At 39.4% G+C, this 27,268-nt stretch overlaps 1 protein-coding gene across 2 annotated transcripts in view; it reads right to left on the reverse strand.

Moving 5' to 3' along the window:
* Positions 1–560: 560 nt before the first annotated feature.
* CCDC148 (coiled-coil domain containing 148) overlaps positions 561–27,268 on the reverse strand; it is a 233,085-nt gene continuing 206,377 nt past the window's right edge. Inside the window, exons 13-15 of one of the 2 annotated variants that reach the window (XM_087435234.1) lie at positions 7,612–7,729; positions 5,219–5,359; positions 561–1,449 (exon numbers count right to left, since the gene is read on the reverse strand). In XM_087435234.1, the coding sequence (XP_087291360.1) occupies positions 1,303–1,449; positions 5,219–5,359; positions 7,612–7,729 (406 nt within the window). In that variant the 3' untranslated portion in view covers positions 561–1,302. Of the gene's footprint in view, positions 1,450–5,218; positions 5,360–7,611; positions 7,730–23,764; positions 24,146–27,268 lie in introns of those variants that run through there. The other variant, XM_087435235.1, reaches the window with a different exon arrangement.

Raw genomic sequence — 27,268 nt, forward strand, 5'->3', positions numbered from 1 at the left:
ATGTGCTCTGACAAAGCAGGGCTTTCATGGCTTATGGTTTGAGGCTTCATATCAAGTAAATTGAGAGCACATAAAGAAACCTGTGACCCTGGGAGACACCCTTAAGATAGATGCAAATGCTCACTACTCCCTGAGTCTTGTTAAAGACTCCTTCCTCCTCTTCTAATTATGAGATGTTGTGATGATGCAAAAGACTGAACTGGGAGGGTATTATAATGAATTTTGGAATATAGATAAGAGGTTTTTCCCATATAATCTTTTGTAAAAGTTTATTCTGATGAGCTGGGCTTGCTGCATTATTTATTCCCATCACATTGGGGACAATTATAAAGCCAAAGATTCCACCAGTTAGACTGGTCTTTGTCATTTTTTACATTATTTCAGTAACTGCGTGGAGACTGCAACCCCTGAGATGGACGTGGGTGGGAAATGGCAGGGAGCTGCAATGGAGAGAAAAAGGGGGTTAATCTTCTTAACAGTAACAATGGCAACTTTCAACAACACTGACTTGTTATTCTGATTAAATAACCACTTCTTAGAAATAGCAAAAAATTTATGCTTGAGTTTTATTTGAAACACTTTCTTTCTACAAAATTATGTAGACATTTAATAGATAATGTGGAACTTTTGATAGCATTCTGAATACTATAAATTTTAACATAGTCCTTCTAAACAACCACACAAATACATTTTTTTCTAAGCCAAAACAGAAATTCCCATGCTTGAAATGCTATTTCTAATTTCTAATTTATTCTTATGGGCTAATTTGCAAAATGAAATTGTTTGGATGATTGGTTTGCAGTAAACATGGTGTACAAAATTGGTTTCTAAATTTAGAGAAAGGTTGAGTCTCCTCTTATAATAATCAAGAAATAATAGAAGTATTAATGATAATGAAGCTTCCATAATTAAAAAGTCAAATTCTGAAATAACAAGCAGAAACGAATGTTAGCAGGTAGCAGCAACATAAATTATAATTCTCCCAAATGGTTATTTTGAGCTCTTTTCATGGGATAACGTAACCTCCAAAATGCAATTTACTAAATGATAATATGTGTACTATATGTGTCATAATTAAGTTCTATAGTCTTGGAGAATTTAGTAGTATTAAACATAACAAAGATATTGAAAATAGTACATAAAATTCTAAGAATCAAAAGAAAGGCAAAGTTGTTTTAAAAGATGCTATGATTTCTGCATCTGATATTGTAAAAAATTTTAGAAAGTAGTAATTATTGTTATCCATATAAATGTAGTAAAAGAAAAATCTTGTTTACATATAATAGGATTTGAGGATGAGCTCTAGATTTTAAATACAGTCGACTCCGTGTCCTTTCTTGGAGGTTTTTTAGGATTGATTTTTGGTAATATCTCTTTGGCATACAATGTTTTATGAAGTCCAGCTTCTCGAAGTGCTAACTCAAAACGAAGCCTAGGGTCAGAAATTATCTGTAGAAAAAAAAACAATTTAAATAAATGGCAATTCATTGAACTAAAGTAAATTTTATCATTTAGTTCCATATTTCCCCAAGCTGCCTAATTTGTTTTTGCTGGATAGATGACTAGATGACAATAAACTTTGTGTATATGGTGCTATATTCCAGTTATTTTTACTGAAAATGCCTAAATCTTTTTGACATTATCACTTTCCAGTGTAGCAGTGGTTTCCAAATAAGATGTATAGAATATTGCATACTAGATTAGTCAAAATATAACACAATAAAATTAGTAAAAGATGGAGTGAAAGAAGTTTACTTTCAGTCCTATTGCTGATATATTATTTAATGATAGCTGGAATTACAAAATACAGACAATCATTGGTTAAAATAAAATAAATCTAAACCACAACCTTGTGCATCTGTCTTTAAACAGACATTTTAATTTCTCCATCATTTAGCAATATGTAAATTAAGTTTAAATACATGGTCACTACTTGAAAAACAAAATCAATAGAACTTTTCTTCCAAGGCCAGGTTTCTATTTCAAGCAGAACTAGAAAATTCTTCCATCAATCTGATTCTAAGTGGGAACAGACATATGGGTAGTTCAATTTCTGTTTTCATTTATAGCTGATTGGACCTTATTCCTCCTTCTATGAATATTAAATATCAACAGACACTGTTTGCAATGATAAGAAGATGGCCACATATGTATTTCAGCTAATGAAGCATTTTACATGGACTTGAAGTCCCTCTAGAGGATGGGATAATAAGCTGTTGAAAGCAGCCCCTCCTTCAAGGAGCTCTTAAACTAATAGAGGTTATAAGAATGCACACAGATAACTACAGGTCGTGGCAACGTGTGACAGATGCTCCAAGAGTAGTAGAACATGGAGGAACAGCTCCTGGTGCCAGTGAGACTAGTATAGTCTCAGGTAAGAAGGAGCACTTGAGCTAACTGTAAAAGTCCAGCTTATTCTTCCATAAAGCAGAGAGGGGAGGAAGAGAGATCAAGCAAGGAAGGAAGGCACATGCAAACTCAGAGGTGAAATAGGTCAATCTGGGATCAGGGTAGTTTTGGTAGAGTACTGGGGAACACTGGAAAAGGACACTTCCAAGCCTGGGACTTGAACTCTAAAGGCTTGAAGGCTATGCCAAGGAGTCTGGGTAGCTACTGATGTTTGTTTCTGTTTTTAGCATGGAAGTAATATAATCGTTGTTTCATAAGAAGATAGATCTGATTGTAAATTCAGGATAAATTAAGGTGGCAGGGAAAGAGGAGATGGAGGCAGGGAGAGTGGTTAGCAGTCTACTACAATTGTCTAGACATGAAGTAATAAATGCCTAAACTTGGCTGGCAGCAAGGAAGAGATAACTGTCAGAAACACTGTCAAGCAGAGAATCTATAGAACTTGGCAACTGATCAGATACAGGGACTAGGGGCAATGATATATACAAGTCAAGAATAATAGAGATTTGTGTCTGAGAAGCAACTTATCTGAGCCTTAGACCTAGGTTTCTCCTCTTCAGCTCCAATATAGTCCCCTTGGTCACTCTCATCCACTTCCAAGGATTCAGGCTCCACCTGCGTGCTGTTGACTCCCTAATTATCTCCAGGATTCACATCTCTTAGCTCCAGGGTTGTGAAGTTTAAAATGTTTCCATTATTCTATTTTCTGAATTGATATCAAGTGAAATGGAGATCTCCCCGGCATGCTGACCTCCATCTCCCCATTACCCCTCCCCAGAGGCAATCAGTTTCTTGTAAATGTGTATTCGACATCTTCACCCTAAACACGAAGTGAACGAAACAATTTCTCTCCCTGTTTTTCCTTCTGTATTCCTATATGGTTAATGGCAGCACCACCTAATGATTAGAACTTACTGAATTACTACTAGGTGCCAGGCAATATTCTGGGCAATTGACATTAACCTAATCCTCACAAGAACCTTGCAAATTATTATTTTACAGATGAAGAAAACAAGACGTAAAGATAATAGCTTACACAAGTTCATACGGCCAGTCAAAGTGGAGGTGGATTTGAATTCAAAATGCAGGCTCTTCTCAAGATCACTTGCTGCCCAGTTTAGAGTCATCCTCACTTTCATTACCCGTCCTCCTCTCAGCCAGAGCCATTCATGCCCCTCCCTCCACTTCTATGAGAGCTCCGCCGTCTTAAAAAGATCTGACCGCACTTCACGCCCCTCCCAGTTTTCCATTTAGGACATTTGGCTAAAACATAAATCTGATTATATAATTCACCAGCTTCAAAGTCTCCCCTCTGCTCACGGGATAAAGGTCAAATGTCTCAGCAAGCAAGACCCACTATATTTTTCACAGCCTGACCCTATACCCATGTTTTCAATCTCATCTCCCAGCACCCACCCTTGTCATGTACCTTCCACTGAAGACAGCAGTGTAAGGGGTTTTCACTAGTAAGGGCCTCTTTCCACGCTCTTCCACTTGATGAAACCCGTATTTCCTCAGCCCTGGTATCTGAGAGCTTTCCAGGTTGCAGGTCCCAGCTGCCCTCCCCGCTTTGGCTTCTGGAGATACACTTGCATCCTTGTAATTAATCCCTCTCCCTATGCCCACCCTTCCCCTCGCCACCCAACCTATTTTTTTTGTTTTTAGCTTAAATTATCTGGGATGAATTTTGTTACTGCTGATAAAAGTCCTCGACGAAGAGGCAGCTTCGTTTCCTCTTCGACACGTTCTCTGACGCTCTCACGGGGAAACGTTCATTCCCTTCCCCTTCCTTCTGCAGCCCTCAGACCTCCACTATGGAGGTGATCCTACACTAGGGGCATTATTCTCATACCCACTACTTTCCCTCCCAACCCAGCTCTCTGCTCACTTCCTCCTCCATACAGGACAAGTCTTTGTTCTTGTTTACAGGACAAGTCTATCTTGTCCTCCATGCAGGACAAGTACTATATCTGCACAGTGCCAGACATAGTAAATATTCCATAAACATTTGTCCAATTAATAAATGAATTGTTCATCTTTTTATTCCCTAGCAAAGCATGCAGCTCATAGTGGCGGCACACTTGATTTATTTGTCAGTGGGTCAATGGATGAAGTTTCCTGCTTTTTAAATAATGAAATAAGCATTTAGCTTCTCTCCTTAGATTTGTAAAATTAACTACTTTCTCCCTTAATTTCAGTGATATCCATTCATTCATCTGTCCTCCCTCCCCACTTCCATCCATCCATCTAAAAAATATTTTTAAATTCCCTTCTCGCTTATAGGAACAGACTAAAATGAATCAGAAATTCCCAGAAATGGTTAAATAACCCCTACTTTTTCCACAGAAAATGTTTCATCATTAGCTCTGATATATTATCGTCTGTTCATTTTAATTTCTGAAAGCTTCCCTCTGCTTTGTCTTATCAGAATCATGAATTGTTTCTTTAATAGGATTTATGTTATGAATTTAAACAACTTCGGAATTTAAACAATTTCTGATACAGAAATATTTAAACAACAAAATACAATAAAGTAAAATTTTGTAAAATTATTTTTAAAATTTAAAAAATAATTCTCAATGACAGATTTATAACATTTCAGATAAACTGTTCTATGGTCACCTATCAATGATTTTGTAATATTAAGAATTATGCAGTAGTTATGTGCTATCATTTAGAACTAAAAATTATGCTAATATGCATGGTATTCAAATGTAAATATTGAAAATATTTATGTAACCCAAAACACTTCTGCAATTCTTATCATCATCCTTGCATTTGCATCAATCATGCTAATTCTGATAATTACCTGCTGTTCATTGTATGTATTCAATGTGAAAAGTGGCTTCTGAAGAATAAATTCTTCTTCAATTCCAATACCCATCTTTGCTTTTGATGCCATTGTATCTGACATCATTCTAACAGGATCAAACTGAGCAACAATAGCAACCTAAAAGCAGAAAAAGCAAGGCTACTTGGAACAAGATACAAGCTAAATACTCCTGGGTAACATTAATAATGTTTAATGGCCATTAAAATTAAGAAATTTTAATAAAGATAAAACCTAAGGGAAGGGCAGAAACAATATTAAACCAGGCCAGTCCTAGAGATCCACAGATCCATGTTTAAAAAGAAAACATAATATTAAAAAGCCATGACATGTAATTGTTTGCTAATGATTGAATAATTACAGTTATGATTAAATTTAGCCAAAAATTTATCTTTCTGATACGAAGTCGTAGGAAATCTTATATAGAAAACCTACATATTCAACCACCTTGAAAGTAACCAAAAATAAAAAACATTAATTTTTAACCACTAGCAATCTGTGGCCATGATAACAACCCCATGAAGCTTTCTGGAAAGCTTAATCTGATTAACCTGAATCTAGAGCATATTATTCGTGGCTAAAATCAAGCGTGTTGGCATTATTGGGCAAGATGGGTGAATTTGCATTGTACCAGGCAACAGTCCAGGGACAGTTGTAGACCATTGTTCCCCCTTCTACTGAAAAACTGCAGAGTCATTTTAACCCAGATGCTCTTGTCTTTTATGATAATTGAAACCATTCAAACCTGAATCCTAAGGAAAAGAAGCCACTAATTTTGTAAATTATATGCACCATTAGTAACACCTGCCTGTTAATTCCTAAAGTCAAGAATTAGCAATAAGAAAATGGCATTTTTAATGCTATTTATTTAGAAACTGTAATGACATAGCTGGGGGTTGAACATGCTTTAATTATTATAGGTTTCCTAGCCAAAATGTCTTATACCATAGTTCCAAACACTGATTACAGATAACAGGCACAGATATTTCCTCTTTCAAAGGGTTCACAGATGGAAAGAATTCTAATCATATGGAATTCTATGGATAACTAACTCTGTAGTTATCAGAGTTATATTTTGAACAAGAATGTGTTTAGTAATAGTTACATTAGGTTTTTTCCCCAGAAAACTATGGTATATAATTATTTGCTAATGATTGAATAATTTAAATTTTGTTAATCTAGAATGACCAGGACTTATATTCCTATGCTTTGAATTTATTTCTATAATCTATTTTATCAAAGATGATAATATAATAGTTGTATGTATTTACACTTCCTCTATACTATCTCATTTAACTAGACTTCCTTGGTTTGAATCCAATCTGACATTTACTAGCTGTGTGACTTTGGGGAACCTCTGTGCCTCCTCAGTTTCCTCTTCTGTAAAATAGGAATATTAATAAAACCCACATCATAGCATTGTTGTAAAGATTACATGAGGTAAAACCTAAGAGGATTTAGAAGATGGCTTTATACTTAGTAAATATTTAAAAAATGTAAACACACATTACTACAAATCTATGAGGCAGGTACTATTATTATTATCCCTATTTTTCAGAGGAGAAAATGAAGCTTGGGGAGGTTAAGTAAAAGATCCAAGTTTCCTCTGCCAGTAAGTAGCGAACCAGGTTGTACCAGATTTGAAGGACACCAGAGGCCAAGTTCCCATCCAAGATTCTCTGTTGCCTTCACTGACATAGAAGAGAAACCAGACAGTCATTTCCTCTCAGCTGGGAAATGGTGTCAATGACGAGTTCAGAGCTTACGAGTTGAGCTAATCACTTACAGGTTAAAAACTCTGAAAAATTACCAAGTAAAACTATTGTATCACATCTCCCAAGTTCTTAAATTCCTACTCTTGCCATCTACTGTCGACTTTCCAAACTTTTCCCTACTTTTACTAGGCAAAGCAATGGAAGGCTTTTATTTCTCCACAAAAATAATATTTCTAAAAAGGGGGTTTTAACATGTTTGTTGACTGTGGAATATTTCCAAATAGAGGTTCCTACCCTAAAGAGGATTATCTTGGTCAAACTCCACCAGGTTTTTTGAGGAGAGTAAAATTCTCCTAGATGCAGTCTCACCTCTGCAAATGGATACTATTCAGCTAATAAACTATAAGTAATATAGATGCATTTAAATCTTGGGAGAGCTTTTCAAAAGGTGCTGATAAAGTCTTTTAATATACTAAGAAATTGGAAATGGTTCACTGTAAATCTAATTGCCCCCAGGAATGAAGATCAGTCTCCCAGTTTGGAAAATTTATACTTTATAAAGCAGATGTCATGAACAAAGCCCTAGTAATAACATTATTAAGAGCACTTAGAAACATTTTTTTAAACCACTCGTGAAAATTTCCAAATTAAAAACACCTGTTTCCTTAGGGCTTCTAGCCGCCTTTCTCTCTCTCCTTCTTCATGTGCTTCTTGAAGGGCCACTTCTTTTTTCTCCATCAAACGCTTTTCCAATAATTCTTGTCTATATTTAACCCTTTAAAAATAACGCACAGGGAAGTTGGGAAAGCATCATAATCTTGGAGATTATATGGATAGCAGCATAGGAGCAGAAGGCATCTCAGAGGTGACATCACTGTCATATTTTGTTTTTACATGCTTTTGGTTTACTTCTCATATCCAAACAATAAAAGACACTTGTATAAAATGCAATTTACAATAATTCTAATAACAACCAGAGAACCGCAGTCATGGGGCAGGCAAACATAGGGTAAAATCCAATCCATCTCTTTCTTCATTGAAATCATTGTATTAACTCTCAAACTGTCTGTTGGCTGCCACAGCTGCAGCTAATCCACCCCGACAGATGACAGTCTCACTATTGTGAGCTTTTATAGCAGACTTCTTATAAGTTTTCACAATTTGAGATGTTAAAAAGGCTGTATTACTGACTAAACATATATACTTTTAGAAAGAATAGTAAATAAAATACTATAATAATATGCCCAAATTATCTCAATTACTAGAACTTAAACCAAACTTTATCTAAAGTGTCACTCATTTTGTCAAGAATGCCCTTTCTAGGTGTGTGTGTGTGTGTGTGTGTGTGTGTGTGTGTGTGTGTGAAGAAACTTTAAAAATTGCGCTTTGACTGTAGATGGCAGCAAAAACATGACTTTCCCTTAGCATTATGTTTCCATTCCCCTTAAAATCAGCAGATATTAAAACACGGCACATTTTAATACCTGTTTTAATACCCCAAGCTCATTTGGCCCTCCTCTACTGCCTTCTTTGGGCAGCCTCCCTTACCATCTTCTTACCCAAGCTATTCCTCTATTGAATTATAGAGATGAGATTTATGTTTTCAAAAAAAAGTAGGCACCAGGGTTCTCAAGGGAGTATGAGACCATTGCCTCTGTCTTCCACCAGTGATGGTTTAGATTGAACTTTCTTTATGACATTGGTCACAAATGTGCTTTGCCTTTAGCATGCACACCTGCATTTTTTGTGGCTGTACCTTCACTAGACCATTTTATTCTGAATTCTGACATTTACTGAGGTGTTGACTTTGCATCAGGTCTGTGTCAAGCGCTTTACATGTTTTAGCTCATTTAGACTTCACAACACCAACAATGGTGTTGGGGTACCATATTGATCCCATTTTAAAGATAAAGAAATGGAGGCATAGACAGGTGATGTAACTTGTCTAAGTTCTCATGCCCAGTAGGAGACAGAGCCAGAGAGCAAAGCCAGGCAGACTGGCCCCAGAGCCCATGACCATCCCTCTCCCTCCCAACCCCATGCAATTAACCACTAGGCCCTTCTCTCTTGTCCCCTTGATCGCTCCACTCACCTCACAGACTTATGAATACCTACTGTGTGCCAAACTCTGTGCTAGATATTGTGAGCACACTGAAAAAAAGACTGCCTTTAGGAAGTTTATAGTTTAACATAGAGACAAAAAGACAAGCCTAAGAAGTAAATAAGGTTTACAGTGCCTTCAGAGAGGTATAAATAAGGTCCACTGAGAATGTGCAGAAAGGTGAGAGAACTACTTGCTGGGTTGTGGGAGAGACTGGTAGGACTGAGTGAGAGCTTAAGGAGGAGGCAGCATCTCGGTTGGGACTTCAGGATTAGGTTTGGAGAGGGAAGGAGGCATGGCGGCCGAGGGGAAGCAGGCCTTCCTGGCAGAGAGAGCCAGGATGGGGTGATTCAAGGGAGGCATTCACACTTAGGCTCATGCAAGCGCATGGGTGGCATCTGAGAGTGGGTGACTTCTTAAATTTTACCCCATGGGCACGTCACTTGCCTCAACCAGTCACAGCCCTGAGAAGGAAACAGTTTGGAGTGGCTAGAACAGAGTGAGTGAATTACCAATGATAGAGAAAGAGAAGCCTAGGAAAGTAGCAGCAGGCTGAGTCTGGCAGTCACATGGTTCTCTCAGGAAGATTTGCTTGGGGAGGAAAACTCTAAAACCAGGTTCTCCTGAGGCTAGTATTGAAGAAGAAGCACAAGGAGAGGAAAGGAGGGAAGGATGCAGCAGATCCTTGTGGAATACAAAACCCCAAATGGGATTTAGAACGAAAATCCTAAGCTCCTCTGATGGTCATGGCTGTCCCCCCCACTATCTCCCATATCAGGAGTCAGTAGAGTCAGACACACAAAGATCCCACAGACCAGATTGCTCCCTTTCTCCCATGGCTCCATATCATGGAAAGCTGTACTTCTCATTCTCTCCACCTTCACTAAGGCATGACACAACCTCCCTAATGAGGTTCTACTCAATTTAAGCACTGAAGACAAGCTAAGTGAACTACTGTGAAGGTTCAATTAAAAGATACCCCGGGATTTGACAATTACCATACGCTAATTCTCAGATCCTTTGGAAAGTTTCTCTTCCTTTGGGATATATAGGTTGCTTTGTCTGCAACAAAGTTTTGTCTTCTTTGTGGGAAAGTAATAGTTGTTCCAGTTAGGAGAGCTTGACTAGTGAGGAAGAAATTGCAAATAAGAGCAAGGCATTTGCACCTGTGTGATAAAGAAGGCTGGCTTGTGGTTTACTTTGAGGCTCATTCATTCATCTAACAAATATTAAGCACCTGCTATGCATCAGTCACTGTGTTGGAGATAAAATGTCAACACAGGAGATATGCCCCTGTCCTCACAGAACTGCCGATCTAATGGGAATACAAAGATCCAGGCAATTATGATATAGGGTGGCTCTTGCCCTGATGGGATAATGGAGCAGAGGCCATGGGAGAGGCACCTTTGTCAGACTTGGGGCATTCAGGGGAGCACCAAAGAGAAGTGGTCTGAATTTCAGACCTGAAAAAGAAGCAGGAATTCACCAAAGGGAGAGAGAATAGAAAGAATGTCCCAGGCAGAAAAAAATAGCATATAAAGGCCCAGAAGCGAGAGATACGGTATGTTTGAAGAAATGAAATAAATTCAGTGTGACCAAAAATGAAGAATGCAAGGTGGGGATGCCAAGAACTGAGGATGGAGAGGGAACGGGGGCCAGATTGTAGGGGCTTTGCAAGCATGAAGGCCTTTGATCAGGGAAATGTGGTGATCTGAAAAATCCTGTAATATGGAGTATGGACTGTAAGGAGGCAAGACCAGAGAAAGGTATCCAGCTGCAAGTTGATGGTTTCCTGAACTAGGGCAGGGGGAGGGGGACCAGAAGGAGGTAGGGAGAAGACACCAATTCAAAATTTATGTAGAAAATAGAATAAATCATAATTGTTAGTTTATTTTATGGGAGAGGGGAAGAGATAGAGAGAGGAAGAAGTTAAGATTTCTGTCTTGCACTGTGAACAATACTATCTCTCACTGAAACTGCAATCTTAGAAAGATAAACAGGGAAGAGAAGGAATTAGGCTCAGTTTGAACACAGACCTGCCTTCACAATATCTGGGCTGGAGAAACAGATGGGGAATCTTTATCAATGGCCTGGAATTGAGGCCATAGGGCAGATGGTATCAATCAGGATGAGAGTACAGAGTAAGAAGAGGAGTAGGCCTAGGATTGATTCCCAAGGAAATAACATTTAAGAAAGGGACAGAAGAAGAGGAAACTATCTAGGGGAAGGAGGAGAAATGGTGCCAAAGAAGCTAAGGGAAATGGCATCAGCAATGTCCAATGCTACAGAAAGATCAATTATAATCCAAAATAATCATTGGATTAAATAACAGGGAGTCATGGGTGATCTTTTTTTTTTTTTTTTTTTTAAGATTTTATTTATTCAGTTTCTTCCCCCCAAAGCCCCAGTAGACAGTTGTATGTCATAGGTTCACATCCTTCTAGTTGCTGTACGTGGGACTCGGCCTCGCGCTGGACGGAGAAGCGGTGCCTCGGGGCGCTCCCGGGATCCGAACCCGGGCCGCCAGCATCAGAGCGCGCGCACTTAACCGCCAAGCCACGGAGCCGGCCCGAGTCATGGGTGATCTTGATAAGAGCAGTCGGTAGAGAGGTAGCTGAAGAATTAGTGGGAGGCAAGGAAGTAAGAAGGGGAGAGGAGACAACACTTTCAGGAAGACTGACACAAGTGGGGAGGGGAGAAATGGGGTGGTGCTGGAGGAAGCCCAGAGCTGATCACAGTTGCACTGGCTCCCAAGTGATGATCAAGATTACTCTGACTACCTTGAGGATTTGTCATGGGGAAATTTAAGAAAACAGGAGACATACTCAAATTCTTCATTTTTACAGATGCTATGGTTTAAACTCAAATAATTCACTTTAAAAGGGGAAACTCTTGATGCCTCTTTCTTTTCCCACTTTGGATAGAAAAATTTCTTTGCCTAAAGAGAAGTGATGCAGAAACACCCCTGGGGGAAAGTCAAAGACTCACATATTCATGGGGAAAGAAAATAGCAAAACAGTAAAGTCAATCATTTGGAAAATTTTCCACGTAAATACCTTTAGTCATTTGAGGTAGCAGATTTTCTCCAAATTAAACTGTTGCTATGAAAGTCAACGTCAGGAAGTGGCTAAACTCAATAGTCTTTACGTTGTGCTCTGAATTCACAAACAGGAATCCCAGGTTCATCTCGCAGTGTTTTACATTCCCTGAGTCTACAAAGGTTGAAAGTGCTGCAAAAGAGGCATTTTTGACTTCTCTTGGGGGAGGAGAAGCCTCATATTGTTCAAAAGCAACAGCTGCTGCCGAGTCAGGCGCAGCATTAACAATAATCTGAAAAGGATTTTATTTAAGCCTCCAGGCCTGAGTGTAGTTGAAGGGACAGGCAGCTTTCATGTAGAAATGGAGAATTTATGTGTCATTTAGGGGACTTTTTATGTGTGTACTGTACTCTAAGAGATGAGTATACAAATGCACATGGTTTGGAAACACCTTGAACTTTAGTAGCAGCCCCCCTTTGCTTCAGTGAAACTTCAGTAAGAACTGAAAATATTAAGTACAACATGTTGACCTCCCTCATATTTGGAGCCACAAGTAACTTCAGTTTAAAAAGAAGCTTACAGCAACCAAGGGGGTTAAAGAGACTTCTGAAGATAACTGATAGTGGCAGGTTCTACAATTTTTTTAAACAGCTTAAGCAGTAAATAAAATAGCAAAAAGACATGTCTTAATTAGGGTACTCTAACCAGTATTGAACTTTCCCCAAAAATGTTTCAGAGAAGTAATTTGCCCTACAAACTAAAGGCATTTTATAAACAAACTTGCTACTTAGTGTTTAGGTCATGTGGCTTACTCAATATTGAACAAATCTTTCAACAGGCATATGTCAAATGAAGGTGCTAGTGCCAGAGGTGTTTCAGCCTGCTGGGAAATCCTTTTTTGGCTCATACCCACTCAGAATGTTGTGTTTCCCACCAAGCAGAGAGAACCCCTCCATTAGCTACAGGGTACTCCACCAGAAAAGAATGTGCGGATCAAAAGATAGGTGGGCCCCCCTATGTTCATGCAGCATTATTCACTATAGCCAAGAAGTGGAAGCAACCTAAGTGTCCCTCGACTGACGAGTGGATCAAGAAGATGTGGTATATATATACAATGGAATACTATTCAGCCATAAAAAAGACAAAATCGTTCCATTTGCAACAACATAGATGGGCCTGGAGGGTATTATGTTCAGTGAAGTAAGCCAGAAATAGAAAGACAAACACTGTATGATCTCACTCATATGTGGAATATAAACCAACACATGGACAGAGAAAACTGTATTGTGGTTACCAGGGGCAATGGGGATGGGAGATGGGCACAAGGGGTGAAGGGAGACATATATATGGTGATGGACAAACAAAAATGTACAACCCAAAATTTCACAATGTTATAAACTATTAAAACATCAATAAAAAAATATTTACCACAAGAAAAAAAAAGATAGGTGGGCCCCATCGAAAGGTGGGGGGTGGGGAGAAGGGGGAGAAGCCAGCCCAGAGAAAAGAAGGAAAATAACATAATGGGTGCTCACATTGGAGGGCATAACCCCTTTAACGATATGGGCAACAAGGCTCTACTCAGTGGGGATTCTGGCGAAGGGCACAGGCAGAGGCCAATTTCTGTGCACATAATGTGAATCCTGATACAAGGCAGTGACATCCTGGTACAGATCAGCAAGGGAGAAGAACAAAGAGGATTCATAGAGAATCTGCAGAACCAGGAGGAGATGAAACCACGCCAGCCCCAAACAGTGACCATTCTTCCAGCTCGGAGCGTTTACTGGTTTCTTTGTGAGGTGTCAGGGCAAATTCCTACTGGAACTCCATTCTTTAATTGACTAATTCGATTAGTCAGCATATAGTTATTTGAGCACCTACTATGTGCCAAGCACTGCTCTCGGTGCTTGGGATACAATACTGAAAAATAAAAACCAGACAAAAAAGGTCTCCACTCTTTTAAGTCTTACATTATTTGTGTTTTGTTACATATAAGCATGCCTAAATTAACACTCTAGTAAAATGCATCGTGTCGTTCTTAATAAGTTATTTTTGAAGTTAGCACAAAGTCCTAAATTAGAGACCCCCTTCTTATATTGCTACGGAGTGATGGTTCTCAACTATGACTGTCGTTAGCACCACTGGAACTTATAATAACTTCTAATGTCAAGGCAACAAGACAAAGTATTACATCAGAATCTGGTGGTGGGGCCCAAGCATCAGTATTTTGTTAAAAGTTCCCCCAGATGATTCTAATGTGCAGCCTGGGCTGAGAAACAACACCACCTGGCCCAGTGGTTCCCTAACTTGAGTTAACATCAGAATCACCTGGAGGGCTAGTTAAATCACAGATTGCTCCATAGAAATTTTAGGATTCTTTTTTCTATTTTCGTAAAATATGTCATTGGGACTTTAATAGGGATTGCATTGAATCCATAGCTTGCTTTAGGTAATATGGACATTTTAACTATGTTAATTCTTCCAATCCATGAGCATGGACTATCCTTCCTTTTTTTTTTCTTGTTTTTTAATTTTTTATTTATTTATTTTTCCCCCAAAGCCGCAGTAGATAGTTGTATGTCATAGTTGCACATCCTTCTAGTTGCTGTATGTGGGACGCAGCCTCAGCATGGCCGGAGAAGCGGTGCATCGGTGCACGCCCGGGATCCAAACCCGGGCCGCCAGCAGTGGAGCGCGTGCACTTAACCGCTAAGCCACGGGGCCGGCCCATATCCTTCCTTTTCTTTGTGTCTTCTTTGATTTCTTTCAACAATGTTTTATAGTTTTCAGTGTACAGGTCTTTCACCTCTTTGGTTAAGTTTATTCCTAGGTATTTTATTCTTCTTGTTGAGACTGTAAATGGGATTGTATTCTTGATTTCTTTCTGCTACTTTGTTGTTAGTGATAGAAATGCAACTGATATTTGTTGATTTTTGGACCCTGTAACTTGACTGTATTTATTTATTAATTCTAATAGTCTTTTTGGTGGCATCTTTAGGGTTTTCTATACATAAAATCATGTCATCCTCAAGTAGTGACAGTTTTACTTCTTCCTTTCAAATTTGGACCCCTTTTCTTTTTCTTGCCTAATTTTTCTGGCTAGGATTTCCAGTACTATGTTGAATAAGAGTGGCGAAAGTGGGCCTCCTTGCCTTGTTAGGCAGTACACTCTTTGACATCAGTCTTAGCAGTATCTTTTTGAATATGTCTCCTCAGGCAAGGGAAACAAAAGAAAAAATAAACAAATAGAACTAAATGAAACTAAAAAGCTTCTGCATAGCAAAAGAAACCACAAACAAAACAAAAAGACAACCTACCAATTAGGAGAAGATATTTGCAAATCATATATCTGATAAGGGGTTAATATACAAAATATACAAAGAACTCATACAACTCAACAACAAAAAAACAAGCAACCCAATTAAAAAATGGGCAGAAGATCTGAACAAACATTTTTCCAAAGAAGATATACAGATGGCCAACAGGCACATGAAAAAATATTCAACATCACTAATTACTAGGGAAATGCTAATCAAAACCACAATGAGATATCATCTCACACCCATTAAAAAGACAAGAAATAATACATGTTAGAGAGGATGTGGAGAAAAGGGACCCCTCACACACTGCTGGTGGGAATGTAAACTAGTGCAGCTACTATGGAAAACAGTTTGGAGATTCCTCAAAAAATTAAAACTAGAGCTACCATATGATCTGGCTATTCCTCTTCTGGGTATTTATCTAAAGAACATGAAAAGACTAATTTGAAAAAACATATGCACCCCTATGTTCACTGCAGCATTATTCATAATAGCCAAGACTTGGAAACAACCTAAGTGCCCATCAACAGATGAATGGATAAAGAAGATGGAATGGAATCTTGGATGGATGATAGTAGTACAATGGAATACTACTCAGCAATAAAAAAAGATGAAATCTTGCCATTTTCCACAACATGGGTGGATCTTGAGGGTATTATGCTAAACAAAATAAGTCAGGCAGGAAAAGCCAAATACCGTATGTTTTCACTCATATGTGGAAGATAAAACAACAAAAACAGCAACAAACAAACACATAGATACAAAGAATAAATTGGTGGTTACCAGAGTGGTGGCAGGGGAGAGGGCGAAAGGGGTAAAGGGGCAGATTTGAACAGTGACTGATGGCAACTAGACTTTTGGCGGTGAACGTGATGTAGGCTATACAGAAGGCAAAATATAATGATGTACACCTGAAATTTATATAATGTTGTAAACCAGTGTTAACCCATTAAAAAAAAGGCACAGAGGGGCCGGGCTGGTGGCATAGCAGTTAAGTGCTAGCGCTCCACTGCGGCGGCCTGGGGTTCAGATCGGGGGCGCACACGATGCACCGCTTGTCAAGCCATGCTGTGGCAGCGTCCCATATAAAGTGGAGGAAGATGGGCATGGCTGTTAGCCCAGGGCCAGTCTTCCTCAGCAAAAAGAGGAGGATTGGCAGATGTTAGCTCAGGGCTGATCTTCCTCACACACAAAAAAGGCACAGATTGCTCAACCATCTCCAGAGTTTCTGATTCAGTAGTAGTGAGGCAGGGTCCAAAAATCTGCATTTCTAACAAGTTTCCAGGTGATGCTAATTCTGGTTGTCTGGGGACCACACTTTGACAACCACAGCATAGATAAATATTCAGATTAGAGGGACTCTACCTAACTATTGTTATCAAGATAAAACCAAGTACAAATTCCTACCTAGACAGGGCTTATTTCTTTTTCCACATGCTAAACATCACAGTTATATGCCTCAGGATTGGTCCAAACTAGAAATACCTGCTTTGGTGCTACTGACATTCAAGAGTGGAATCTTTCAACAACCCTCCCATGGCCCCAGCACACATGGATGACAGGTTCCCTCAGTGACAGGGGCCCTCTACGGCTCGAGTCAGTGTCAGTGATGGGCAGTTGCAACAATGGCTGTTACTGAACCTCTTTCTTATCATTCAATGGACAAAACACTGGAGTATCCTGATTACAGTTGAAAACCTCAGGCTACTGGCAATATTTAGAGGGTCTATTCATTAAAATCAAAGAAGGAAGAAATAACTTGAAAGCATTTCAGCCCTGAAAAGGAGGTATGAGCCACTTCCTTTGGGAATAGTTCTTATAGCTCCAAGGGGTGGATATATTATCACACTGCCCAAGTGAAAACCCATATATGAGAGTGAAGTACACTTTCCTGTTGGTTGTAATCAGTTCCAACCTAGCCATTTGAGTTCACTTGAGTTGGAAGTGCAGCAATATAAATAGCTGTGAAGCAAGGACTTTAATCTGGGAGTCAAGAGTTGAACACAGGACAAGATGTGAGGAGAGGGTTATCAGAAGATCATTGCAAGTATCATATTAGCCCTTTCCCCAAATTTGTACAGAAAGACATTTCTGCCACAATTTATCTTCCCCTTTTTGAACTATTCCTAACCTTTTCCATCTAGCTTTCAGTAACCCTTTTGCATCCTCAAAATTTTCCTAGAATAGTCCTTTCCAATAGCATTTCAAAAGTGGGGTATAGACAATAAGAGGTACATTGTCTATAGAGAATTAAAAACAATAATAAAAGCCTGTCTTTTTTTTAAATCACCATGCACCAGCAAGTCTAAACAAAGTTAGTGATAAAATACACCCTCCACTGGAACATACCACCCATCTCATTCCACTCTTAGCCGTTCCTTGCAAAGGTTTTCCTTAATTGAAAACCAGTGCTTCCCTAGTGGTACTACTTCCATTGCTATCCTTTAAAATAGTTGGAGGAGGAGGCATTTTCCTGGCTCCCCAGTAACAATTCCAGAAAAGTTTTACCCATTGACTTTGGGATTAGACCATCCTCTTTCTAATAGGGTTCTTGGAATCAACTACTGGCTGCCCGGGTCACTGCTCAGCATTATTGAGGGTTATTCAAAACTCCACCCTTACAGTCCTTGATGCCCAATGCCATTCACTTATCTCCTGTTTCAACAGCCTACTCCTTAGACCAAATTTAGAGCTTGGCATCACCTAGAACTGCTCCCCTGCCAAAATCTTAAACTGAAGAATTCCACCTGACTCTAGTCTCTAGGGTCACCACCTACACGGATAAACATTGTGCACTACGCAACTCTAGGAATGGATTGCCTGCCAACCTCCTATCCTTATGTTCTCATTCAACCTTACTCAACCTGCTACTTTAGCTTATTAAGCTCTCCATTTTTCAACAATATTTATTAACTGTGTACTATGTACCAGGCAGCCAGTCCTGGTGGTCTAGTGTTTAAGATTCAGTGCTCTCACCGCCATGGCCTGGGTTCATTTCCTGGTCAGGGAACCACACCACCCATCTGTTGATTGTCATACTGTGGTGGCTGCATGTTGCTGTGATGCTGAAAGCTATGCCACCAGTTTTTCAAGTACCAGCACGGTCACTCATGGTGGACAGTTTTCAGCGGAACTTCCAGACTAAGACAGTCTAGGAAGAAGGAACTGGCCACCCACTTCCAAAAAATTGGCCATGAAAAGCCCATGAATAGCAGTGGAGCATTGTCTGATATAGCGCCAGAAGGTGAGAGGATGGTGTGAAAAAACCAGGCAGGGCTCTATTCTGCTTTACACAGGGCCCCTAGGAGTCAGAATCGACTCAACAGCACTAGCAACAACAACATACCAGGCACCGGGCTAGATCTTCCTGCATGACGTTTACTGTCACTCGACCTCTTCTTTTTCTTCTGGGCTATGAGACACAATCAGACCTGACTTCTCTCTCCAGCTTTGAATCCCTGGGTCTCTCTCTTCAAATGCATCATTACTAGTATCCTTCAATTATCTTGTCTTCTTTTCTTTCCACACCTGCCCTGCCAATTCCCAGCCCTAATTCTCTGTTGAATTTATTACACATTTATGAGGTCAAACTTTAATTGGACATTCAATGATACCTCCAGTATCATTTTATCTACCCCCAGATACTTGATATTTTCCATAAGTTTCTACCTCATGCTTAATTCTTTCTTAGCAGAACATCTCACTTCCTACTTTTCTGAAAAGAAAAGGCCATTGAGCATTCATTTCTTTTTTTTTTTTTCTTTTTGTGAGGAAGATCAGCCCTGAGCTAACATCTGCCAATCCTCCTCTTTTTGCTGAGGAAGACTGGCCCTGGGCTAACCTCCGTGCCCATCTTCCTCCACTTTATATGGGACGCCGCCACAGCATGGCCTGACAAGCAGTGCGTCAGTGCGCGCCTGGGATCCGAACCCCGGGCCACCGCAGCGGAGCACGCGCACTTAACCACTACACCACCAGGCCGGCCCCGAGCATTCATTTCTTCAACATGCTTTGCCCACTTCCAATCTTATCAAGGCTCATCTTCATTCCTCCTCTGCTCCTTAAATTTGGGCTTTTAATCCTATAAACCTAGTTGTCGCTAGGATCTTGCTCCAAAAATGCGTGTCTTCCTTTCCTGTTTCTTCCGTCTTTCTCTCTCTCCCCTCCATGGTTTTTTCCTCTGCATACAAATTTCTCCAAATAGGAAAAAAATGTATCCTCAACTTTGACTCCCTTTTCATCTACAATCCTCTTTCTCTTTTCCCTTCACTGCAAAATTTCTTAAATGAAGAAGTCATACTTTCTGTCTCCAGTTCTTCACTTCTCATTTAGTCCAAAACCCCTTGCAGTCTGGCCTCTTCCGCCTCCACTCTATGGAGACTGCTCTCCCAAATGTCTCCAGTGGCTCCAAATTGCAAACTCAGAGCCTTGTTTTACAGCTTCTCCAACTTCCCTGTCTACCCTGTCTGGTACTGATGACCACCTCCTTCTTGAAGTGCACCTCCTATCTCTCCAACTGCTTTTCCTCCTTATCTTTTACTGACTTCTCCTCATCTGTCCACTCAAGGTTCCAACATGAACCCACTTCTTTTCTCAATTTAAAAACATCTTCTGGGAAATCTGACTCCAACTACAATCCAGGCATGAATATCTGCAGCCTCCACTTCCTTCAAAGCCCTAAATCTTAAATTTTATTTTATATTTTCTTTGTGTAACTTCAGGATTGGCCTCCGACAAATCCCTCAAGTGTAACTATATTACACTGATAGTTAAATGCAGAGCTTCTGCTTTCATGGGCATCTGAGCTTGATATAGAGTTGATCCTTTTATGAAAACTTAGGAACAAGCCTAGTGACACATAAATACCCCAATAGAAGGCTGGAAGTCCTCTCCACATCCTCTTAGACATAAGCCACCATGGTACCACAGGTACCATGGACAGGGCCCAGATTCTACCTAGTCAATTATTCTGGGTTCGCTCCAATCTGAAGACAGACAATTAAGTTCCCAATGTTTAATACCTTATAACATGGCTGCAACAATTTTAGCCTGAAATATTTATAGTAGAATTAGTCACTTCAGCTACTTAAAAATCTAAGGTAAGAACTCATAGAATGTATAACTTTGAGCAATAACTTCTTGGAGCCAAGAAAATCTTCTATATTCTTAAACAACTGACTTATGTCATAACATTTGGATTTACTAGCTATAAACCATTTTGTAAATTAGGAGATATCTTCTAAAAATAACAACTTTAATATTAGAATAGTTGCTTATTTTATCCTTGCTTTCTGGCAGTAATTGGATACCAGGGCCAACGGCCTATTATGGCCAAATCTAGATTTTAATAATTAGGCCACACTGTGATAGACATCTATTGTTTTTTATCCTCTAGCATTAACCTGGTAACATACACTCCCTTCAAACTGCCCTTCCTTATTCCGTGTAGGTTTGTTGAAGCCTTTAATCTGAGAATCCCCCCTTTCCTGGTATTAGGGGTTTATATGTGACCAGATTTGGTTACTAATAGTACATTACAAACATGACCATAGTGATTAGCCCTCAATGACCACATGACACCAGCTGAGCCAATCAGAATCTTTCCCTGGGATTTATATATGGAAAATGAAGAGGAAAAACTCTCTCTTCTCTCTGAGGTAACTAGAATGATATAATTAAGCCTGGAGCTGCTTGTAGCTATGCCTTCCCACCCCCCACCAGCTCAGACCCATGAGGAAGTCTGTATCACTGCACAAACAGGTACAGAGTAAAAGTGAAGAAAGAGAGTGAGAGGAACCCCAAGATGCCATTTGAGTCCCTGAGGCAAAACCCATTCCTAGATTCCCATTCATGTGAATCAATTCACTCTCTTTTCTGCCTAAGCTAGTTTGAGTTAGGTTTCTCTCAGTTGCTTCTGAGGAGTCCTGACTAAAAAATGTATCTTCTACGTATAAGGGAATACTTATCTTTTTATCTTCTATAACAGGAGGGCACATACCGAGCTCTTCCAAATGTTAATCAGTTCATTTCCCAAATTGATGGCCCATGAAATGTTAATATTTCACAGGATGTTAACGTGTGCCATGAGAAATGTGTTGGGTGTTCAAGCAAGGTTGAGAAAAACTAAGATAAACAAAGTGAAATAATTTCTTTTTTTGTGTGTGAGGAAGATCAGCTCTGTGCTAACATCTGCCAATCCTCCTCTTTTTTGCTGAGGAAGACTGGCCCTGGGCTAACCTCCGTGCCCATCTTCCTCCACTTTATATGGGATGCCGCCACAGCATGGCTTGACAAGCAGTGCGTCTGTGCGTGCCCAGGATCCGAACTGGCGAACCCCGGGCTGCCACAGAGGAGCACGCGCACTTAACCGCTTGCACCACCGGGCCAGCCCCAATAATTTCTTTACAGTAGGATCTCTCAGAATATTTATTATAATATGGTGGTATGCATTATGAATCTCCAAAAGGAGGACTTAAGGTGTTTATTTCCCAAAATTATCTGATAATAGAAACATTTTCAATAGAACTCATTTTGGGAAATGTTATTTGTCTTTCCACAAACAAGCAGGGATATTTAAGTAAACAAATGAATGGGCATAAACACATATACACTTATTGGTTTGTATTATAGTTATTTGTTTTCATTGTGTTGCTTCTGTTAGACTGCGTTTCCTGAATACACTGGCTATGTCTTAACTGCCTATGTATCTCCAATAACTAGCATAGTGCCTAAAACAGAAGGCATGCACCAATAAATGAAAGAAAATGAATGATGAAAGAATTTTTCAAGTTATGGAAAGCATTCAATTGAATTTCTTAAGTTGTAGGTAAATAACAGGACACAGGAGTTGACAAAATAAAAATTTACAAATAAATTGAATATATACTTTTCCATTAATTAGTCAGTAAGTATTTCTTTGTAAGATATTTAATCATTAGAGGAGTTGAAAGAGAAGTTGAATCACTGGAGAACAAATCAGGTGTCGAGTTCCTTTGGACAATTAGGAACCATGCATGCTAACAGGCAAACTCAGAAATGACAGATTTGCTAGTACTGTGATTTTGGAGGGGCAGCACAGGCAGGAATGACAGGTTGGCTTTCAGGAGCTATTTGTTATGAACTGAAATTTAAAAGGCTATCCAGGGGCCGGCCCGTGGCTTAGCGGTTAAGAGCGTGGGCCCGGGTTTGGATCCTGGGTGCGCACCGACGCACTGCTTCTCCCGCCATGCTGAGGCCGCGTCCCACATACAGCAACTAGAAGGATGTGCAACTATGACATACAACTATCTACTGGGGCTTTGGGGAAAAAAAAGGAGGAGGATTGGCAATAAATGTTAGCTCAGAGCTGGTCTTCCTCAGCAAAAAGAGGAGGATTAGCACGGATGTTAGCTCAGGGCTGATCTTCCTCACAAAAAAAATAAAATAAAATAAAAGGCTATCCAGAGAGACCAGCATTTATTTGCCTAATTGCCTCCATACATTCATTTATTCAACATATTTATATTAAATATCATACATACAGATGTGTAAAAATCATATTATGCAAAACATAAGAAAATCCCAGAGCAATCAGAAACACCTATCAAGTAGACAATAGCAGAGCCTACATCTGGATTTTTGAAAACATACAGAAGCTTACCACTTGTCATCATATGAGTTCACTAAGAAAAGATATCTGTCATCCGACACTAATTGGATAATTTGCACAGTAACTCTTGAACTCACAAATGGTTTATGGTAGATAAAGTTTAACTTCACAATTAACATGTATTGCATTTTAAAAATCTTTAAGATGCTATACAATCATTTTATCAGTTATATAAGAAGGAAACTCGTGTTGAGGGCTTACCTCACAATATTGGAAGCTTTCTTTAAATTCTTTTCCCACTTTAGTTTGTAAAGAAAAACGAAATGATTTAAAGGTAAGAAAATGACAGAGGCTGGCCCGGTGGCACAGCAGTTAAGTGCACGCGCTCTGCTTCAGCGGCCAGGGGTTCGCAGGTTCGGATCCCGGGCGTGCACTAACGCACCACTTGTCAAGCCATGCTGTGAGGGCGTCCCATATAAAGTAGAGGAAGATGGGCATGGATGTTAGCCCAGGGCCAATCTTCCTCAGCAAAAAGAGGAGGATTGGCATCAGATGTTAGCTCAGGGCTGATCTTCCTCTCACACACACACACACAAAATGACAAGGATGGGTGATTAGTTTTATTGGAGTTTTTTTTCTAAAGAATTCTTATAGGACACATATAATTTCTGATTCCCCAAATTTCAATAAGAGTGTTTTCAGAATCACAAATACCAAAAAAAGCATTGCTCTAGTATGGAACTTTTAAAAACCACACTAATAAAATATACCACTGTTTTATCAAATCATATTATTTCAGTCCGGTTTGATCTATTTTTAACTTCTGATTTTAATTGGTCTTCATTTTTCCAGAGACAGACCTCTGTATCATTATGATGGAACTGGTTTCTCCTCATCAGGAGTCGTGATGGGGTGGGATCAAGACAACAAAGAAACCACAGTCCTCCATCAAATAGATGATTTAAGTAAATAAGATTAATAAAACTTGCCTTCTCTGATACTGTTTGAAAATCCCCCTTACATTCTCTTTCTTCTTTCCCAGGTCTCTCACAACTTCTGTAGACAGCAAACATCAAAAGAACCAGAGATTTTTATAGTGATCCAGCCGCCCACGGCAATGAAGTCAACCTGAGTTTCTTTCAGCCTAGGAAATGATCAGTGAAGAGCCTTCACAAATAGCCTCTTTAACATTTGAGGTTAAAAAAAAAAAAAAAAATCAGTGTAGCAGAACAGTTACTTTCATAAACACCTTTGGGGATTTTGTTTTCTTTCTTTTTTCTTTTTTTAAGTAACCCTTCTAATCCCCTCTCTACAAACATTATAAAATATTTTCTTTATCAAAACTTTATGGTTAGGCATTTTAAATATGCTTTTTAAAAAATAAATGATAAAATATATTTAGTTTGGGGCGTGACTTTTCTAGTGCTTCTTTTCTTTGGCTCCCCCAAATGCTGATTTACTCCTGCTGCAGTGGAGTTTCCACTGTCAAGTTTCAACTTGCTTCTCTGGTGACTTCCTGCCAAGCCGCACCTCTCTGAGCTGTCTCCTTTCTGTCTCAGGATTAAGCCTTCAGGATTGAGCTCGGACTCATTCTTCCTTTTTTGTTTAGAGACAGACACCCGCACAAAGCAGTGCACCCTACGGTCCCGCCAAGTGAACACTGGTGTTTGGATCTCGAGGGAGAGGGCCCATCCCCAGTGCCGGGTTGATGAGCTCTGTTTTTTCCTGTGAGATGCTAAAGCTGATGTTCTAGAAATGCTATTCTTTGAGGCCAAGAGAGAGATGTGTGACTTTCTCCAGAGCTCAAGCAGATGAAGTTGAAAAATGGTATTATTGATTAAATTGATAGGAAACCAACTTTACTGGAAAAGATAAAACAATGAATTTGACAGAGATCCAGATAAATTCACAAATAATACGTAGGTCACTCACCCCAGCTCCCTTTTTAAAGGAGATATATATTTTCTCAATAGTATTATTTGGGTATGGGCAGAAATAAATCTCCACAACCTTTGTATTTCCTTTCCTACATTAAGCTAAAGATGTCCACACCCATATTCCATAGCACAACTCTTTGGAAGACTTTCAAAGGAAATGGAGAAATTGCTAGAGGAGGGTCATGGGCCAGAGAAGTATATTAAGACAGACTTACAAAAATTCACAATTTGTACAGTTTAACGGTATATCAGAATTATAATTAAATCCCAAACTCGGGGAGCAGCTGGGCAAAGGGCAGACAGGCTGGAAGAGAAGTAGGGAAGAGTTTCCTAAGTGAGTCAGAGATGTAAACAAAATAGATAATTAACTTGTATGAACTTTTATTTTAATAAACATTACGATGGCTAAAGGTTGGCCTATCTAGACACAGCTAACAAAGGACACTGAGAGGTGGGCTGTGTCTCTTTGTTCACATTTTGCACAGAGAGTAAAGTCACAGCATGAGAGGCTCCTTAGGAAGAAGAGTTCTCCCTCATCACAAGAACTTCATAGTCATTGAGCTCAGAAAATAAATAGAACTGGCTCTCCCATGGGGCCTAATAATGACCCCCAATTTCCAGTAAGCCCACAGGAAAATCCACTTAGTCCACGTTAAGATGACAAAAGGGGCATTAATCTTGCTCCTCAATGGTAGATTATTTACTCTAACCCAAGCTACTGGGCAATCCAATGGTCCAGATAGCAAAAAGAAGGCTATTTTATTTTCTCTAAAAGCCATAAGCTGAATGTCCACACGATTCCAATTTCTTAGAGATATAGCCAACCTTGTCACATATATGAAAGGCAACTCACATTTTTCTCTCCAAGGGACTCTAAATTTTAATCTTTATTGTCCTCTCCCAGATGTCACAACTCCTCTCTGTCAAATTCCCCATTATTTCAAGAGACAAGAATATTCCCTAAGGCCTCCTTTTGAATATATGTCTTTCTAAGATCATGTCTCTGGTTTTCCTGAAAATTGTCACATCAGTAAATCCATCTTCTGCCTGGATCCTTGGTTTTGAAAATAATTTTATCACCTTAGCCAGGCACAGCCAACATTTCTCTCTTATATGTTTCTTCAGTTCAAGCAGCAAGTCTCGCTTAGACTGCTCCATTTCTGTGCATAAAGACGTTCATATGCAGAACTTGGCATAATTGAGGATGGAGACAAGGCTTTCTGCAAATAAGCCAACTGTCACACACGGACCACAGGAAGACCCTATCTGAGCCTGGTCCAATATCAAATCAGTTATATCCGTTACATGGAAGTCCTAGGAAGGTATGGTTTGTGGAGCAATACTCTGACAGATCATAAGGATTAACTTGTACCAAAAGCTCTCAGTATTAAAATAAAAAAAAAAAAGGCATCAAAAAGCTTTGCTCTTTTAGAAACATTTAGAGCTTTCAGGCCCACACACATTCAGATAGTACCGATAATCCTCTCTCTGTTTGTGGGATTTGGAAGAGCTACAAAGAACAAAGAGCCACAATATTTTGACAAAGTGATGTATTCTTCTCTTAAGGTGTATTTGATGGAAACTTTTGGACTTTCCCCCTTCAATTAATAAAATGTCATAAATACAAGAACATTTGAGAATACAGTCATCTCTCGGTATCCGCAGAGGATTGGCTGCAGGACCCCCCACGGGTACCAAACTCCTGGGATGCTCAAGTCCCTTAGCTGGCCCGCTGTATCCACAGCTGTTGGTTGAATCTGTGGATGCAGAACCCGCGGATCCGGAACAGAGGACCAAATATATAAAGACTTTATAGGAATACAATAGATAAATATACATACTTATTCGTCATATATAAAGTACTGGTATTTTAAAAATCACCTATTTGTATAAAACTTTAGTTTTCAAGATACTCTCACATACATTATCAAGACAGTTTCAGTATAAAAATAATTTATTATTCAACTAATATCTAAACAGCATCATTCACTTTCTCCACTTCTGATTATATGAGAAAAGGTGTTAGCAATTAATTTTTTAATTTAATTAGGATTTATATCTCACCTGTTTTCAAACAAGATTTGAAATGATATATAATATTAAACCCAAGGTAAAACAGCAACATTAAAAATCAAGGAACATACAAAACCAAGTAAAAGGAGTAGATGTTTCTAAGCAACTGCAACAAGATGTCACAGCTGGTCCACAAACTTGCCTCTCACAGGAGTCAGCATTTGCTCACCAGGTGGGAATGCTAAAACTCTGGGCGTGTTTAACAGTAGGTTTCCAGACCTGTCTCACCAGCAGGGCCCCCAGATTAATTATACTGC

This window comes from Ceratotherium simum, chromosome 9 (assembly GCF_057802395.1).
Source record: "Ceratotherium simum simum isolate JZ-2026a chromosome 9, ASM5780239v1, whole genome shotgun sequence".
NCBI classification, from domain to species: domain Eukaryota; kingdom Metazoa; phylum Chordata; class Mammalia; order Perissodactyla; family Rhinocerotidae; genus Ceratotherium; species Ceratotherium simum.